This window comes from Lemur catta, chromosome 12 (genome assembly GCF_020740605.2).
Source record: "Lemur catta isolate mLemCat1 chromosome 12, mLemCat1.pri, whole genome shotgun sequence".
Lineage (NCBI taxonomy): Eukaryota > Metazoa > Chordata > Mammalia > Primates > Lemuridae > Lemur > Lemur catta.
In genome coordinates this window covers 24,560,173-24,576,913 of record NC_059139.1, presented here as the reverse complement: position 1 = coordinate 24,576,913, position 16,741 = coordinate 24,560,173, and the positions used below count along the sequence as shown (strand labels likewise).

General features: G+C 43.7%; 2 protein-coding genes and 1 long non-coding RNA gene across 3 annotated transcripts in view; 1 reads left to right on the top strand and 2 right to left on the bottom strand.

The window, feature by feature from the left end:
• The window catches only part of LOC123648591 (pikachurin), a 42,682-nt gene extending 35,117 nt beyond the window's left edge, over window positions 1–7,565 (bottom strand). The window contains exons 1-3 of the mRNA XM_045566480.1: window positions 7,471–7,565; window positions 5,405–5,549; window positions 1,802–1,991 (exon numbers count right to left, since the gene is read on the bottom strand). Coding sequence (XP_045422436.1) covers window positions 1,802–1,991; window positions 5,405–5,549; window positions 7,471–7,508 — 373 coding nt within the window. The 5' untranslated portion in view covers window positions 7,509–7,565. The remainder of the gene's footprint in view (window positions 1–1,801; window positions 1,992–5,404; window positions 5,550–7,470) is intronic.
• A 1,725-nt stretch (window positions 7,566–9,290) lies between these two features.
• The window catches only part of LOC123648142 (pikachurin-like), a 62,425-nt gene continuing 54,974 nt past the window's right edge, over window positions 9,291–16,741 (bottom strand). The window contains exons 7-8 of the mRNA XM_045565870.1: window positions 10,286–10,401; window positions 9,291–9,701 (exon numbers count right to left, since the gene is read on the bottom strand). Of these exons, the coding sequence (XP_045421826.1) occupies window positions 9,291–9,701; window positions 10,286–10,401 (527 nt within the window). The remainder of the gene's footprint in view (window positions 9,702–10,285; window positions 10,402–16,741) is intronic.
• Window positions 14,628–16,408, top strand: LOC123648594. The gene is made up of 2 exons (XR_006738664.1): window positions 14,628–15,778; window positions 16,184–16,408. It is a non-coding gene; the product is annotated as an uncharacterized LOC123648594 (long non-coding RNA).

The window sequence follows — 16,741 nt, the reverse complement described above, 5'->3', positions numbered from 1 at the left end:
TTGAAAGGAAGGACAGAGGTTCCCAGGCTTCCCCAACCAGAGGGGGACCAGGCGTGTGCCCAGCATGGCACCTGTTTGAGCTGGAGAGGCCGTGAGCACATGCAGATAAGCTGCAGCAGGGGTCTGCGAGCCTAGATGGGAAAAACATTACGTCTCTGTTTTCCCTAATCTCTGACTGGAATTGAGTATGCATTTCCCTCGACTAGTAATACAGGCAACTTACTTCTAGTGTGAGCAGTGCTTGCGTCTTGTGACCAATAGAGCTCACAGTTGTTGTCACATTTCACTTATTGCAGATATCTCAAACTATCATTTATACTCATTGCTACTCTGAAATCATGGTAATTATTTCACCCACCATTAAATAATCCCATTCCATAATGCTTTATAAAGAAGCACATATATAATTGTAATAGCAACACTTGGAAAATAATTTATAGCTGTATATCATAATCGTTCCCCTGATAATATTATGTATACTATTTTTCTGCATTTAGAAACATTCTGAGAAGAGGTCCACAGGCTTCACCAGGGTGCCAAAGCGGGGGCCGCCACACGAGAAAGCTGTTGAGGAGAGAGAATCCTGGCGGCCAGGTGCCAGGGAAGCCAGGAAAGGTGAGAGCAGATGGAGATGGCTAGGTTTGTCACAGAGAGGAGGAACACTTTCAACTCTGAGAGTGACAGGCAGGAGGTGCAAGGCCATGCACTACAGAGCTGCAGAAACCTCATCATCAATACAGAAGGCAGCTCTCAGTGCAGCCTGCTATAAGCAGCTGTTGCACAGTTTTACGCTAGATAATGAAGTGAGGGCAGAAGAGACACAAGACTCCCAGGGAGGGAAGAGAAGATGGGACATCAGTGGGTGGAGTTCACTACAGAGACCATGGACAATGTGCAACCTCCCTCCCCCAGCCCCCAATCCATAACCAAGCCCGTTTCTCCCTCTAACGATCTGTCAAATCAATCTCTATCTCTCCCACCTGAACCAGCACACCAACATGTGTCATCTAGACCATACAACAGAGTCTCTGCTGGTTACACGCACCCCCAAGTGCCCCTTCAACAAGCTGTCTACAGCCAGAGGATCTTTTCAAACACATACTAGGTCATGGCACCCACCTCCCCTCCTATTCCCACTGGAATAAGCCCTTTCCTCTGCCTGGAATGCCCTTCCCTCTCTTCTCCACCTTCGAATGCCTACTCTTGCTTCATATTAACTTCCCCACATTGCTTTAAAAACAATCCTAGCTCTGCCTGCTAATTTGAATAAGTTATTTAATTTCTACAAGCCCCAGTTTCTTCATCTATAAAATGAATATTATAATAATTTCTACCTCTTAGAGTTAGTGTGAAGAATAAATGAGAAGGCATATGAGAAAATGTTTGGCACAGTGGTCAAGAATTAGAATTTGACCAGTTCTCTTTAAAGCAGTGAATATATGTATCTCTCTTTACATTATTGTGCTGGCTTTTCCACTGGACTGGGTGAGGTAAGGTGAAAGGGTTGGATTGCTTGTTGCTTTGTCCAATGAGGCCATGCCATGCTTCATGAAGATGTCCAAGATGGCAGCAGTACCCAACCAAGGGTTTGGTGCACCACATTGTTACCATATCTTGGTGTTCAGATTCAGGGTCAACGTGTCTGCAGAGCACCCACATCACCCCTTAGGCCCACCTCTCTCCTGAAGTGCTGCACTAACCAGCTTCCCCGGATTGCAGCTGATGTTGCTGCTCACCTCCCTGGCCCCAGCTAGAAAGGCAATCCCACGAGAGCACCCCAACCCACTGGGCGGCCACTTACCCACATCAGCTCCACTGAGTGCTTTTCCCAGTGGCCAGGGCCTCATGTCGATTCTCTTCCCATTAACAGCGAGCAACTGCACACAGCCTTGAAAGCCTCGGTTTGTCCCTGTTGCTCTGACCAACCAGTAAGCGCTGGGAGCCCCACCAAGATAGAGGGGCGTCCGGAAGGTAATTTTACTGTATTGGCCCTTTAAGAAAAATGAACACTCTCTCTCAGTAAACAAAATCAAAAGCCACAACAGATTTGGATGAGGGACATAGTTAAGATGTAGCTTACAGCCTTACGTCAGAGTTTTCTCCATCTGTATTTATCTCTAAGACATTGGCCTCCTGGAAAATTAAACCCGTGGTTACCACGGGGAACCCAGTGAGCTTCTCAGAGGGCTGTGCTTCCAGAAGGGATTATTTTGGAATGCTGAGATGGGAAGGGGAGGGAGGTCAGAGCCAAGCCCAACCCAACAGGCAGTGAACCACACCGGGAGTCCAAAAAAAACTTTCTCTTTCCAGTCCTGACACCAATTGACTGTGTACTTTGGCCGGGTCATATGGCTATTCTGTGCCTCAGAAGGTGATAATGCTAGTGTTGTGTGGACGTGGGCTAACGTTTACCCTCCCACCAGCCTGGTGACCTTCATACTGTATCCTACAAGAAACACTGTGCGGAGACATTGCCAAACAGATTATGTTGCTTGTGGCTAGGACTTTTTCTTTTTTAAGTGTTATTACAGTGAGGCAGGGAAATTTCTACTCTTAGACCAAACCACAATCTGGATTGCAGGTTTTGAGGCTACGAAATTCAGAGCTGAACATTAGGTGGGACAAAATGAAGGCACCTTCAGTCCTTCTTTTTCTGTTACAGAAATGTCTCATTCATTCGGATTAAAGGGTACAAAAGGGTGTTGAAAAAGGTGCACTGCCAGAACTCAGAAATGTCCAGTGTCAGCCACTGCGATGTCTTCTTCATCCTTTAAACTTCTGTCACCAAAAGTGAAAAATCTAATCACCGTTTTATCTTTACTAATGAATAGATAAGAATCATTTGTAAATAGTAGACTAAACACGACCTGGGCAGCTTTACAGAGTTTGCAGTGACTTTTAAGGATCGGCTGTTTTCCAGCCACTGAGCAGGCTACTTTCATTAGATCAGTTAAATGCCCTCTTGGCTTATTTCATCAAAAGCCTCAGAATTCACTTCTTCTTGATCCCATCCTTATCCTTCCAGTCCTGTTCTCTGATCCAGGACCATAGCAGGGGCCCTTACAGACAACTCAATGCTTTTCTAGAGCATTAAGTGCCTCCTGGGAGTGGGTGGCTCCTTCGAGATACCCTTTACAACACCCAGGCAACAGTCTTCAAACCTGGCCTTTACTTTTCTCTGATGAGAGTTGCCTTCTGTTCCCTGGAGGCTGCTTTGCCTGCCTATGTACAGAAATGAAAGTGTTCTGGAATTTGCATTCCCCCAGGACAGCCCTTAACAGTTTGGGATAACCTCTGAGGTATAATTTATACTCCAGAGCTTCCCTGTGGGATCAGGTGGATGTGATGCCCTGAGAAACTTTGCCTGAGATCTCACTATTGATTTCCTCTTCTTCTTTGTCCGTCTTCTCCTCTCTCTTAGCAGTTTCCCCTGGGAGCGCTTTCTTCATACTTCTCTTGCACAGGACTCCTCATCTCAGGTCTGTTTTTGGGAAACTCCACTTAAGATAAAATCATATCTCCCAAGACAGTTTATTAAACATTCCACATCTGTAGTCCTGCTTATCCAACTTGCTTAGCAAGTAGTACAGAGGCACATTTTGCCCTGAGTATCCATAAAGTTATATCCTTCTTGTAATTAATTATTTTATTCATTAAAATCATAGAGTATTGGGATTAGAAAAATATATAAAAACTCTTATAATCCAAGCTTCCATTGGCTGTTGGATTCCTTGTACATTCCTATCAAAAAGTTTAGAGAAGTTACCATTTGAACACCCCCCCAAGGACAAAGAACCATCTCCTGAGATAGTGTGTTGTACCTCTGTCCCTTTGTATGATTAGGTGAAGCTAAAATTGGTCTCCCTGAGGTTCTCCCAATTCAGCTTCAGCCTTGGAGGTCCACAGAGTGAATCCTTCTTCCCCAAGAGTCTCCCTTTGACTCTCTGATGAGAAGCCGCCATTCATGCCTTCATCTTCTCTTCTCCAAACTAAACATCACTCCTTCAATCAATCATTAAAGGGATTTCAAGTTATCTTTCTGTTTGAGTGACTGCCTGTTGAACATGCTCCAGTTTGTCTGTGGCCTTCTTAGAATGTGATCACAGATCTGAACGTAATCGTCTCAGAGGATTAGAGTCACCAGTAGAGTCACTGGAAGCTGTTACATGGTCATCAGAATACTATAAGATTATCACCTCCCTTTTTCTAGATGCTGTGACTCTACTAACCCAGCCTCTAATTTCTTTAGCTTGCTGTTGTTACTACGTGGCCCTGCTTGTTAACATTTATTGTACATCCTTGCTTCAAACTATTAGACGTTTTCGTATGTGTTGCTTCTGTTGTAGCTTCTCAATCCTGTCTTCAAGTTAGTATTTTGGACCCAAGTTAGAAGTTTCTTTATCCGTATCAAACTTCATCATGTTGGGCCTATTGTTCTGGCATTTATGTGACTCTGTGGTTCATTTACCCTGTTTTATCCCTTTTCTAGCAATGTGGGTATAAGCAATGCCTCTGGATTCACATTTACTATATTTGGATTCTTGTTCCTTTGGAACCATTGGGATCCAAATTAATGAGATTTTTTTTCTATTCTTTTTTTTTTTTTTTTTTTTTGTGGGAGATCAACACAGCATGGCCTTTTATTTAACACGTCTTGGCAGCAAGAGTAGTGAACGGCCCGGGCAGGGAGAATGCTATACACATATACACAAAGGCTTTCTTGCTACATTTTTCCTCAGAGAATTCGGACACCTGCTTGTTTTTAATTATAGGCTTTGTACTTTGGCAGGTTGCTAATCTAAACTGTTTATTCTAAACATAGCCCTAAAATTTCCCAGAGCATAACAAGTATGTGAATATCTAGGTGATTTGCCAAGCTGCCCAACAGTTACATTATTTTACCACTTCCTGTAATCATGGTCCCCCAAAAGGTAGATGAACAGATTATTCCTGCATAGTGAACCAAGTGAACCTTTCAGGACTATTTTCTAAAGCCACATGATTGCAACACCCCTGCCTTCAAGGCAAACTTTGTATTTGACACTAATAATGGGTTCTATCCTTCCACCTCGGGCCTTCCTCTGCCCTGGCTTTGAAGTCCTTGCAGAAAGCAGACAAGTCTCTTGGCACAAGCCTACAGCATGTACCTGTGCACCCACCAGCGGTGACGCATGCAAGTTCTATTCTTCTCCTCGGTAGATGTGGAATGGTCCTGTGCCCTAAAATCTCACCTAGGGTGGACAGTGAAGCTCAGTTGTGTGGGTTCACCATGAAAAATGGGGCTCACCAAGTCTGCCCAGAATTTGAATCCTGCTGACTGTGCGTCGGCTCTGCAGTGGGCTCCTCTCAGGACGCTTACGGTGGGTGCTGGGTGTGGCCGGCGGGGTGCGAGGCTTGAACTCACCTGGGAATGGCCGGTCACTGGGGTGCCATTGTTCAGCTGCAGCAGCCCGTTCTGCCCATCTCTGTAGAGTGTAACCAAGTGCCAGCCTCCCAGTTTGATTTTGGTCTCACTTACGATGACAGCAAGCCCAGTTCCACAATTAAACCTGTGGGAAGGAAAGGAAGAGTCTTTGATCAACCAGCTCATTATGTTTTCGGCCTCCATGGACCTCCCTTCCAGGGTAATGGCTCCTTTCAGAGTCAATCTGTTCAGAGTTATGTTATGACTGTTTAAGTCTATACACAGAAGAACCAGACGCCTATTCCCTGGGGCGATCTCAGTCTAGATATCTTCAGTCTGCCCAAAGGACCTTTCAATGCAGGGCCTTCTTTAACCTCATTTTCTCTGCAGCTTAGAAAATGATGGGCAACTAAGGCCCTCCCTCTCTGTTTCAGAGATTGCCAGATGCTTAGCGTGGATTCAAGGGGCAGTGAATTAGAATGTGAGTCACTCTGCTTCCAGGGATTTCTCAGGGGACTTTCCCCAACTCTCAAATGATAGGCTCAGTGACACTGGTAACAGGTAAAAATCCAAGTCTTCACACTCTTTTTGGCAAGCTGGCCGACCGTGCCGTCTGTGTTCAGTTGTGCCCGACACAAGTCAAGTTTCCAGAGGAGGCTCTAGCTCAGGAACAAGGTGTGGGGTGGGGGAGGAGCATCCCCAGATGGCTGCATAAGTCTTGTTTTTTCCCAACCCCCTATGGCCCAGGGTGGCCAATGGGCACTATGCCTGATAGGTAGAACTTCAGTCCTTTCTGGTCACTTTCCACATAGCCACCACGTCACTTCCACACAGATCCTGAGATTGCTAGTGGGGAATGAGTCACGGCCGGCATTTTCCTTCTTAGGATTTGCACTATCTGCAGCCACTTCTCAGGCCTCCCTTTGTCTTGAGATCACCAAAGGAGTGAGAAGGGGTTGAGGGGCACTGCAGGACAGGCTTACTTGGAGGGGGATATCAGGCTCACTCGGGAGGGGCTGCAGCGTTGGAAAGCTGCTACCAGACAATAACTGCCAGTGCTACTGCGTGTCTATCTGATTCTCCAAGTGCTAGAGCCCAGATCCTGGTGGGGGACCCATTTTCTAGCCCAACTGGGATGCTCAAAAGTCTTCTCCAACTTAACCAAAAGTATGCTATATGCTAAAATAACAAAAATAGACAATGATGGTTGATGCTTACTGAGTGTTTGCTCTGAGTCAGGCACTGCTCTAAGCACTTTTATGGGTTAACTCCTTTAATCCTCCCAATAGCCCTACAGGAAATGCAGGCTTGGAGAGGTTGTGTCATTTGCTAAAGACAGGGCAGCAGGGGAATGGTGCCATTGGGATCTTGGCCAGTGTACTACGGAGGACAGGCTGGTGTCCATTGGTTGGTCACAAATAGGTGCAGTGTACATCTCCACGAGGGTGAGTAAAACACTCACCTTTCCACAAAACTCTGTCCCCCAGAAGACTACACATAAGCTAAAAGTAGCTTCCAAAGTGTGTTGAAGAAGAAATGATCAGGGCAAAGGAGGGAAGCCAGAGTCACCATATTTCTGAGGGAAGGCGAGGAGGAGGTCTAAGCCTCGGTGAGCCCTTGGGAGGTTGGAGGCTCCTCGCTGTTCTCCATGGCTGTCAGCTATATTTGCCACAAGGGGACTGGGAGAAGACCCCAGCTTTCTTCCCATCACATCCACTAGAGCTCCAGGACAGAAAAGACTTGATCTCTGTGGCTCACTGCTGTATCCTCAGGATATCAAGCAGTGCCAGGTACACTGTGCACGTTCAAGAAACACTGAATGTTGAATGAATGAATAATTACCAGGTTCTAAAACTCAAGTTTCAAAGGTTACTACTCCTGTATTTGGTAAACTGGTCCAAGTTCATCTCCTACACACAATTCCTTTGTCTCCTGGAATCCATCCTGTATATATTTTATTCACAATGTAAAATGCAAATATAATGTACGGTAATGTAAAAAACAAAAACAAAAAACAAGCAAACAAACAAAGAAAACCCTGGGATGGGGCTTTTGGCAGGAGTTACCTGAACTGGAGGGAGCGTCGGATGAGAGCCAGGGACATGAAATCACCCCTCCCGTGTTCGTTCTCCCCACAGTAGAGCAGTAAGCCATCCTCTGCCTCTGCCTGTTATTATACAAACAAAACCACACGAACAATGAGCACCTCCTCTTCCATAAGGTACCATCTGGAAACACTCATGAATACAAAACTTGAGCGATCCTGTTTATAGGAGCAAGCACATGGGCTCAAATGTAATCCCAGGTACCCATCCCAGGTCATTTTCAGTAAACACATGGCAGTGATATAAAGTGTGTGCAGAATGGCAGTGAGGTGAGAGGACGGTGGCCCTGCTATGACCTGCTCTTTACTTGGCTTTGTGGACCCACCCATAGAGCCTCTGGCAAACCAGGGTCACAGAGAGGAGGTTGCTTGTGCTCATCAAATTCTGTTCTCACCAAAAAGCATTTTTTTCTTTATTCTTTTTACCTCCCTTCCTCTGGGGAGGCACGCATATTTGCTTCTTTCTTTCTGTCTGGGGAACAGGAAGCTGATAGCCATGCTGTCTTAGACTGTGACAAGTCCTCTCTTGGACGCTCAACACTGTGGCCATGACTTCAGAGGGGACTTGTTTTCAGATCTCCATACTTTTCGTGTCTTGAGGGATACCCAAAAGAACCATTTTAAGCTGAAGTCACTGATTAAATTCTCATCTGCAATTGATTCAGATCAGGGAGCCTCCATCGGGCCCTCACGATATCTCAGGGCTACGTAGAGTACAGTTTTCTATCTGTTCAGTTACAGGTATCACAACGAAGACAGACAAGTGGGCTGTCTCTAAAGGGGATTTTGGAATGGAGAGTGTATTATTTCTTCTGAAATCCTGGCCTGGGAGGAATCGCTATTATAGACAACATTACTGGGACCCCCACATTACCCCTGGGAACCTCAGGCCAGCCACTTCCACAGTTCAGTGATACACAAAACCCACCCCTCACTGGCACCCTTGAAAGTGGTGACTGTGCCCATCATTCCTGCTGTGCTGTGAGCTGGTCTAAGGACAGGCTCTCCTTTGGTCACTCTCCCTGCTTCCTCTCTTCCTCTCCCCCTCCCTTTGGGTGTAGCACATTCCTGTGTTAAGGTGTCCAAAAAGTGCTCATCAAACAACTAAGCCCTCTTACCCTAAATTCAAGAGTAATTTGAAATGCCTGATAGGAGTTCTTCAGAGGTTCAAAGGTTACATAGGAGTGGCCAAAGAACTGAGGATACTGTATAACAATATCTGAAAAGACAAAAGACAACACAAAAGGATGCTATTTCCTCACTTCTTCAAAGGCAAAAATCAATATACACTGTTGCTTGGATATCAATAAGTGAAAACCCCGCTAATCTTTTCAATTTAGCTTACTGTCTTCTTTTCTCTACTTTTTACACCTGCTATTCTCATTCTTGGGGACTTTGAGCTTCTGAAGTTCTCAGGAAGCAACTGCATTTTTGGGGATTGGTGCTTGCTTTCCTACAAAGAAATCAATGACTGTAAGACCACAGTCACCTGTGCTCAGCTATACATTTGTGTAATATAAGTTTGCACAATTATCAGGCTTCTTAACCCTCTTGCACGTGTTTTGGCTGCACTTTTTGATAGAGAGGTAATAACAGTAAAGGCCACCTCTCTAAGGTGCTGTCGCAACGATATTTTGGTTACTCCAAAAGAACTACACAGTTGATACACATAGAAATAGGGGTGCTGTCTAATTAGAAGCAATGGAAGTTGCCTTACAATTTGCCTTTTATAGCTAGTTTAATGACCAATAATGGAAGAGGGGACTTATCTTAGGAAAGGGACTAGAAAGAACCATGTTTGGACCACAAAACGGCCCTCTGGCTCCCAGGGCGCCAGCCCCCCACCATGCTCTTCCCCTCCCCTGAGGGCCTACCTTCCGAGCAGCTCTCGCCACCTTTGCCCAGGTTGCAATGGCATCGCGAGCCCCCCCAGGTGTAGTCATTGGCACAAAAGCTGTCAGCAGAGCAGAGGGTTTCATCACAAGACATGTCAAAGAGCCTTGACATCATGGCCACACCATCCTTCCCCTTCCTCTGTACAGGAGTGGGCTGGGGAGCCACCGTAGTCATGGGGGGAGATGCTGAGGTTGGGGGGACAAGCCTGGAAAGGGTCTTTGGGTGAGATAGAGACGTCATCTTGGTTTCCACCAAAAGTTTTTTATTCCCTCCTTTGGTAGCAGGAAGTGGTTTAACCTAAAGCCAGAGAAGGAAAAGGGTTCAGGATGAACATGGAGCATGTTAATTAGAGTGCTTTTTTGGTGGTTGTTGCCTAATACTTGAAAACATGGTTTCTGCTGATACTTCCAAAAACCCAGGGATGGATACAGGGCAGAGAGTACTGACCTCAATTTATGGATGAAGAACTTGAGGCCGAGAATTTTAAGTACCTTGCCCTGAGTGGCTCAGAAATCCAGTAGTAAAGCTGATATTATATGATTTATTCTTATCTCAATATTACAAAGATGTACTACTTTGTCAAGGAATTGTTCATTTCCTTATAATACCTGATTTTATAAAATTTCACTTGCTGGGAAATATAAAAATGTTTTTGCCAGATTGTGAAGTCGGCAGGCAGGGGCACTTCAGCGTGGTTGGTACTTCCCTACCACTAATTTATGATCACCTGGAGTCTCATAGTCAGAGGAAACAAATAAGTGTTAAAAACAAATGGGCCAATTTAAGTTTTAAGTAAAATACTCATGGCCCATTGGCTAAATTGCCTTGTTTGGCAAGAAAACAAAAGCACTCTGGGTTTTAAGAGCAGAGATTATTGTTACCTCCTCAAAGGAAATATCCAAATCTAAGTCATCTTCAAATCCATCATCATCCTCACCGACCCCCGTGTCGGTGATGTAGTGGGGTCCATAGCGGCCACTTCCTGCTTCTTCAGCACCTTCACGGAGAAAAGCAGCACACTTGCCATCAGCATATGCCTGCACTGCATTTTCCATCCTAACTCAGCCCTACAGAGAGCTGCAGGGGTCAGACGTACCGAAAACATATAAGAAATTCAACACAGAAGAGGAACCATCGATGGGCAAAAAATACAAAACAAATGTTTTCTCTCACAAGTAACCAAGGAAATGCCAATTGAAACAAGAAAGAGCTGCCATTTTATACTGACAAGACAGGGAAAAATGTGAGTCAGGCAATAAAACAATAATACCAAGGATCAGCCCAATGGGGACTCTCATATACCCACATTAGACATGTAAACTGGTGCAACCACTTCGCAAAATACTTGGAAATATTTAACAAAGTAGAAAGTGTTTATACCCAGCAATCCCACCCAAAACTTAAAAAAAACCTAGAAAAATTCTTTCACATGTACACCAAGACACATTGCAAAACAGATTCAGAACATCAGAATTTGTAACAGTAAAAAATACCCCAAACTTGCTATTTATAAGAACAAACATACTCTAAATGTCCATCAACAGAGAATGGATAAATGAAGTATAGTCTATCTATGGAATGGAGTACCATATAGCAGGGGAAATGAATGAATGAGTACCTGATGCATCAACAGGGCTTAATCTTATGTGATATCATGCAAAAAAATGCAAGTTGCAAAAGCACAACCAGTTCGATAATACCACTTATAGAAAATTCAGCAGCAAACAAAACTTTATATGTTATTTAGGGATACATGTATGTATAAATTAAACTCTTAGGAAAAGTAAGACAATCACAATCACAAAAATACCCAAGGGAGCATAGAAGAGGGACATAAATGAGGTCTGATTCAAAGAATCCTTTGAAAGGATTCTATAATATTCTATTTCTTAAGGCAGGTGCTGGGTATATGTAAGTGTTCATATTATTTTTTACATATTACATATATACTTTTTTTTTTTTTTTTTTGAGACAGAGTCTCGCTTTGTCACCCGGGCTAGAGTGAGTGCTGTGGCATCACCCTAGCTCACAGCAACCTCAAACTCCTGGGCTCAAGCGATCCTCCTGCCTCAGCCTCCCGAGTAGCTGGGACTACAGGCATGTGCCACCATGTCTGGCTAATTTTTCTATTAATATTTTTTTTTTAGTTGTCCATATAATTTCTTTCTATTTTTTTTTTTTTTTTTTAGTAGAGACGGGGGGGTCTGCTTGCTCTTGCTCAGGCTGGTCTCGAACTCCTGAGCTCAAACGATCCACCTGCCTTGGCCTCCCACAGTGCTAGGATTACAGGCGTGAGCCACCATGCCTGACCACATTAAAAGTTCTTTACAACAAAAAAATGAGATTATAATGGAGCAAACATTCCCACATCCAGAAAAAAAGGAGCCCTATATGGTATCTTGGGGAGCAACCATGTTCATCCATTTCAACAGGACAACAGAATCTTTGAGAACTGGAAGGTGGGCTGAGAAACACTCTTGGAGGACAATGTGCAGGGCACTGTCCTTTGGAGGATAGTGAGATTAGCATTTTATTCAGTTGTCATCCGCAAAATCCCCTGATCCACAACAGTCTGGTTCAGGTTCCGCACAGGACGCACTCCACAAAGTGGTGGCCCCTCAGAGAGCTGCTCCATGGTGCCCCCATTTCCTTGCAGCGGTCTGGGCCAGCTGCCTTCTCCACTGCACAGGCCAGGCACCAGCCTTTAGGGCAGTGACAACTTTGGTAGCAGAAACTGACTTTGGTAGATTGCTGATGCCCTTTAGTTATCAGATGTCCACTGTTTGGACAACTAGTTAAAAACAGAAAAATGACAAAAAACATAAACTGAACTTGACATTCTGCTTTCAGAATAAGCTAAGCCAAATACCTTTCTCACAAAAACAAACTCACCTTCTTTGTCTTAGTTCATTTGGGCTGCTATAACAAAAATGCCATAAAGTCATAGCTTATAAACAATAAACATGTATTTCTCACAGTTCTAAATCTAAGATCAAAGTGCTGGCAGTACCTGGTGAGGCCCTACTTCTGCACACATGATGCTTTCTGGCTGCATCTTCACATGGTGAAAGGGGCAAACAAGCTCCTTTGGGCCTCTTTAATTAAGGTACTAATCCCATTCATGGGAGCTCCAACCCCACGATCTAATTACCTTCCAAAGGCCCCACCTTGGGGGTTAGGATTTCAACATGTGAATTTTGGGGGGGACCTAAACATTCAGACCATGGCACTCCTCCAGGCAAAATTGCAGCCAGGGTGAAAATGGAGCTGAAGGAAATGATGGAAAGTCATTTTCGTCAGGGGCATGCTGTTGACCAGAACAGAGGGATGTGGTCGGCAGGTGATCCAGAGGCAGGTGGAATGAGCTATATTCTCAGATGTTCAGGCACGTCTTGGTGGAGGTGGGATAACACAGGGGAGGTGGTGTTCTCACCCCTTCCACACCAATTCCCCACAGTTTCAAATAGCCCACCTGTCAAAATTAAAGTCTTTTGATGCCAGATTTATACCCGGATGCACGTTCTCTCAAGCCACCTGCATGCAGCAAGCTATGTGCCAGACATCTTCACACAAAAAGCCAAAAATCCACAGAGGGCAGCTTCCTCCTTTTGTCTGTCTTTATCTCTGTACAGTATTCCTCCTTATCTGCATTTTTGCTTTCCGCAGTTTCGGTTACCCTTAATCAACCATGGTCCAAAAATATTCAATGGGAAATTCCAGAAACAAAGAATTCATAAGTTCTGAGTAGTGTGATGAAATCTTGTGCCACCGGCTCTCATCCTGACTGGGAAGTGAATCATTGCTTCGCCCAGCCTGTCCAGGCCGTGTGTGCTCCCTGCCCATCAGTCACTTAGCAGCCGTCTCAGTTATCAGATTGAATGTTTAGTTGGCAGTGCCTGTGTTCAAGTCACCCTTATTTGATGTCATCAGTGGCCCCAAAGTCTAAGAGTCGTGACACTGGCAATTTGGATACACCAAAGAGAAGCCACGAAGTGCTCCCTTTAGGTGAAAAGGTGAACGTTCTCAATAAGGAAAGAAAAAAAAATTGTATGCTGAGGTTGCTATGATACATAGCAAAAACAAATCCTCTCTTCATGAAATTATGAAGAAGGAAAAAGACGTTTGTGCTAGTTTTGCTGTATATATAGGATTTGGTACTATCTGTGATCTCAGGCATCAGTGGGGGGCTTGGAACATGTCCCCTGTGGATAAGGAGGGACAACTGTATCTTTCTATCTCTCTCTCTGCCTCTCTCTCTCTCTGGATCTCTCTCCTCCCTGTCCCTTCCCTCACCCTCCATTTCTATCTCTGTCTCTCTCACACATTCAGAATTGCCAGATTTCAGAAGAATAAATCCATCTGGTAGTAAAAGATTTCTGTAACGCATGCATGAAGAAAGCTGCTTTTTATCTTCATAGGTTGGTCTCTCTAACCCCAGAGAGTTAAGAGAGTTTGACCTTGCCCTGTGCACTCTCTTGATGCTCTTGCACATCTTCTCTTCAATGTTAAGATTATTTTCATCATCATCATATGGTTCTCTATATGAAAAAGCACCTTCAGTGTCTTCCCACTGCGTACGACATAAATTCTAGCCTCCCTGGTCAAAAATTCAAGGATTTCCATTAAAACACCTCTTCTTTTTCCTCCTGCTCTCTCCCACCACCATTATTTGTTGAAAGCTGCTGCCTTTCCCCTTCTTACCAAGTACCATTAGGTGCTTACCATCATATACTTCTAAACCTTACAATAATCCTGCAACCTAAGTATGATCACTCTCATCTTGTAGAAAAGCAAACTGAAGCTAAGGGCTAAGTGATTTGCCTAAAATCAGACTTTGTCACTGGTCAAGCCTAACTCAAATTCAAGGTCTGTCTGGTGACCACTCTCCCACTCTCCTGTAAGAGAAGAAGCCACTGTGGAGGTAGAAAGAACCTGGGATTCAAAAAAATTAACATATATTGATCATTTTTAGTGCTCCAGGATCATTTCATGCATTGTTTCTGTTAATCCTCACAAAATACTATGAAATTGGCATTATTACTCTCATTTTAACAATGGAGATATAAACACAGAGAGATTAAATAACTTGCTCAAAGGCATGCAGATAGTAAGTGGGTAAGGCTAGAATTTATCCTTGGTCTCTCTTTTGTCTATATCATGCCACTTAGTCTGAATCCAAATTGCATTTTCAGGTCCTCTTTAAAAGCCATATAATGACTAAAGTGGTCTACCAATTGTCTTCTTCATACATCATGTATTTTCTTGTATCTTCTTACTCTAAGACCTTGGTTAATGTTCTCCACATTGCCATCTTTTCTCATCTCCCATCTCCTTACACATAACCTACCTATTTTTCCAGTTGGCATGCAGTCTGTGGAGACAGAGCTAAATATGTACCACCAAAAAACCAAAATCAAGTGATATTTTAAAAAGAGAACATCAGATTTTCTAGAGAAAAAAATGGTGACTCCACAAAATATGAAGCTACCAAGACCTGTAGGACATTCCTTCATCTTCTCCTGGATGGGGTGACTCACCCATGGATATATGCCGCTAATCATGAGCTCAGAATAAGCTTCTATAGCTTGATGAAATCAATGGACATCTTCTGGATTCCTGGCCTTAGAATCCTGCCATTGTGTTGACCAATTAAATTGTGAACCCCTTGAGGGCAGAAACCATAAGATTTCTTGATATCCTTCCCCTTCCTCCATTTAACCAACATTTCACATACTCACCAATGGCCAAGACGTCTACCAAGCAGAGGAGACACTCCCACAGTGCTGCACTATGTCCTGTTGTGGCCCACTGGCCAGGCCTATTTCAGTGGGGGGAATATCCAGAGAGAAATCCGTACGTGGTAGATCTCTGCCTTCAAATCCAAAGACATTCCCCCCAAACTGCCACCAATCCTGTCCTTTTCTCCAACTCAGAACTAGAAGTTAAGAGTTGAAAGAAACCTTAGATACCACCCAGTCCAACCTTCTCATTTCATAAATGTGGAAACTGAGGCCACAGAAGAGAAGTGACCTAAAACCAAGGTCATGCATCTCATTAAAGGAGTATCTGACTCTAGAACCAGATCACATGATCCCTAGTTCAACATGCATAATACTCAATCATACATATTTTTTTGGCATCAAGTATCTAACACTTCAGTAGAAGAACCTGAAACATGGAGATGCCACAGGGGGTTGGTGTGCAGGTGGCTGAGGTCTCTTACTGCTTCTTCATCTGCCCCAGGACATTCTCCATCTTGAAGGCAACTCCTTGGAGGAAAAGACCATGAATGAACTGCTGCGGCTATGAAATGATACCATGATGAGAACAGAAATGATTCCAGATTCTCCGCTTGTTTTGACAAGTAAAATAAGGTATATACCATTCAAGGGATAAAGTCCTTTGGTCTTTGAAAACATTGCTTCTGTTTTGATACTTAATATAACATATTTCTTTGAAAGCTGAGGTCTCTCAGTTTGGGGAAACAAAGGGTATGAAATAAGGATGGGAAAATGAATATGGAATTATAAGGACTTAGAGTCTAAGAAATTTTAACTTTTATAGAAAGATCTGAGAGATCAGCTAGCACAACCACTCCATTTTACAGAGGAGTAAACGGGCTCAGAAAGTCCATGTGACTCGCCTAGAGAGGCTTATTAGTGGTAGAGCTGACCTAGAATTCTGGACTCTTGGTGTTGCATCCCAGTACCCTTTGCCACAACCCAAACTCCTATCTCTCATAATAATCCAAGCTAATAGTCATTTCCCATTTTTAATAGGGAGATATGAAAACAGAAGACCAAGCACAGCATGATTCGAAGGACCTGGAATTAAAGCTCACTGCTCCCGTTTCCTGACAGCCCCACCACCGCAGATCTCAAATCTGTAGTTCACATGAAGTTTTTACCAATGCTATTTCTAAGTGAGCACAGAATGTTCAGTCCAAGCCCGTGATAACAATTCTCCCAGTAGCCTGGGGTTATTGTAATTAAAGTGCATAACTTGTCTCTTTCTACTTGGCACTTTGTTAATTAGGAAAAGAGAACATTAAAAAGGAGACATTTATTAGAACCAGAATAATCAAGCCACTGGTTCAGGGGTTATTCCACTATAGGAAAAGCAATAAACAAAATATAAATTTTTGTTAATAGAAAAAAGGGTGACTTTTATTTTGTAAAAACCTGTATTTTGTTTTTACAAAGGCATCACAGGTTTTCTATAAATAGTGAGTTTCTCAAATGTATCAATACAATGCAGCTGGAAATACTTCTGGTCATGGAATCCAAATAATTGGGAGAGGGACACAAATGGCTTGTGTGACCTTGAGCAAGTCACTT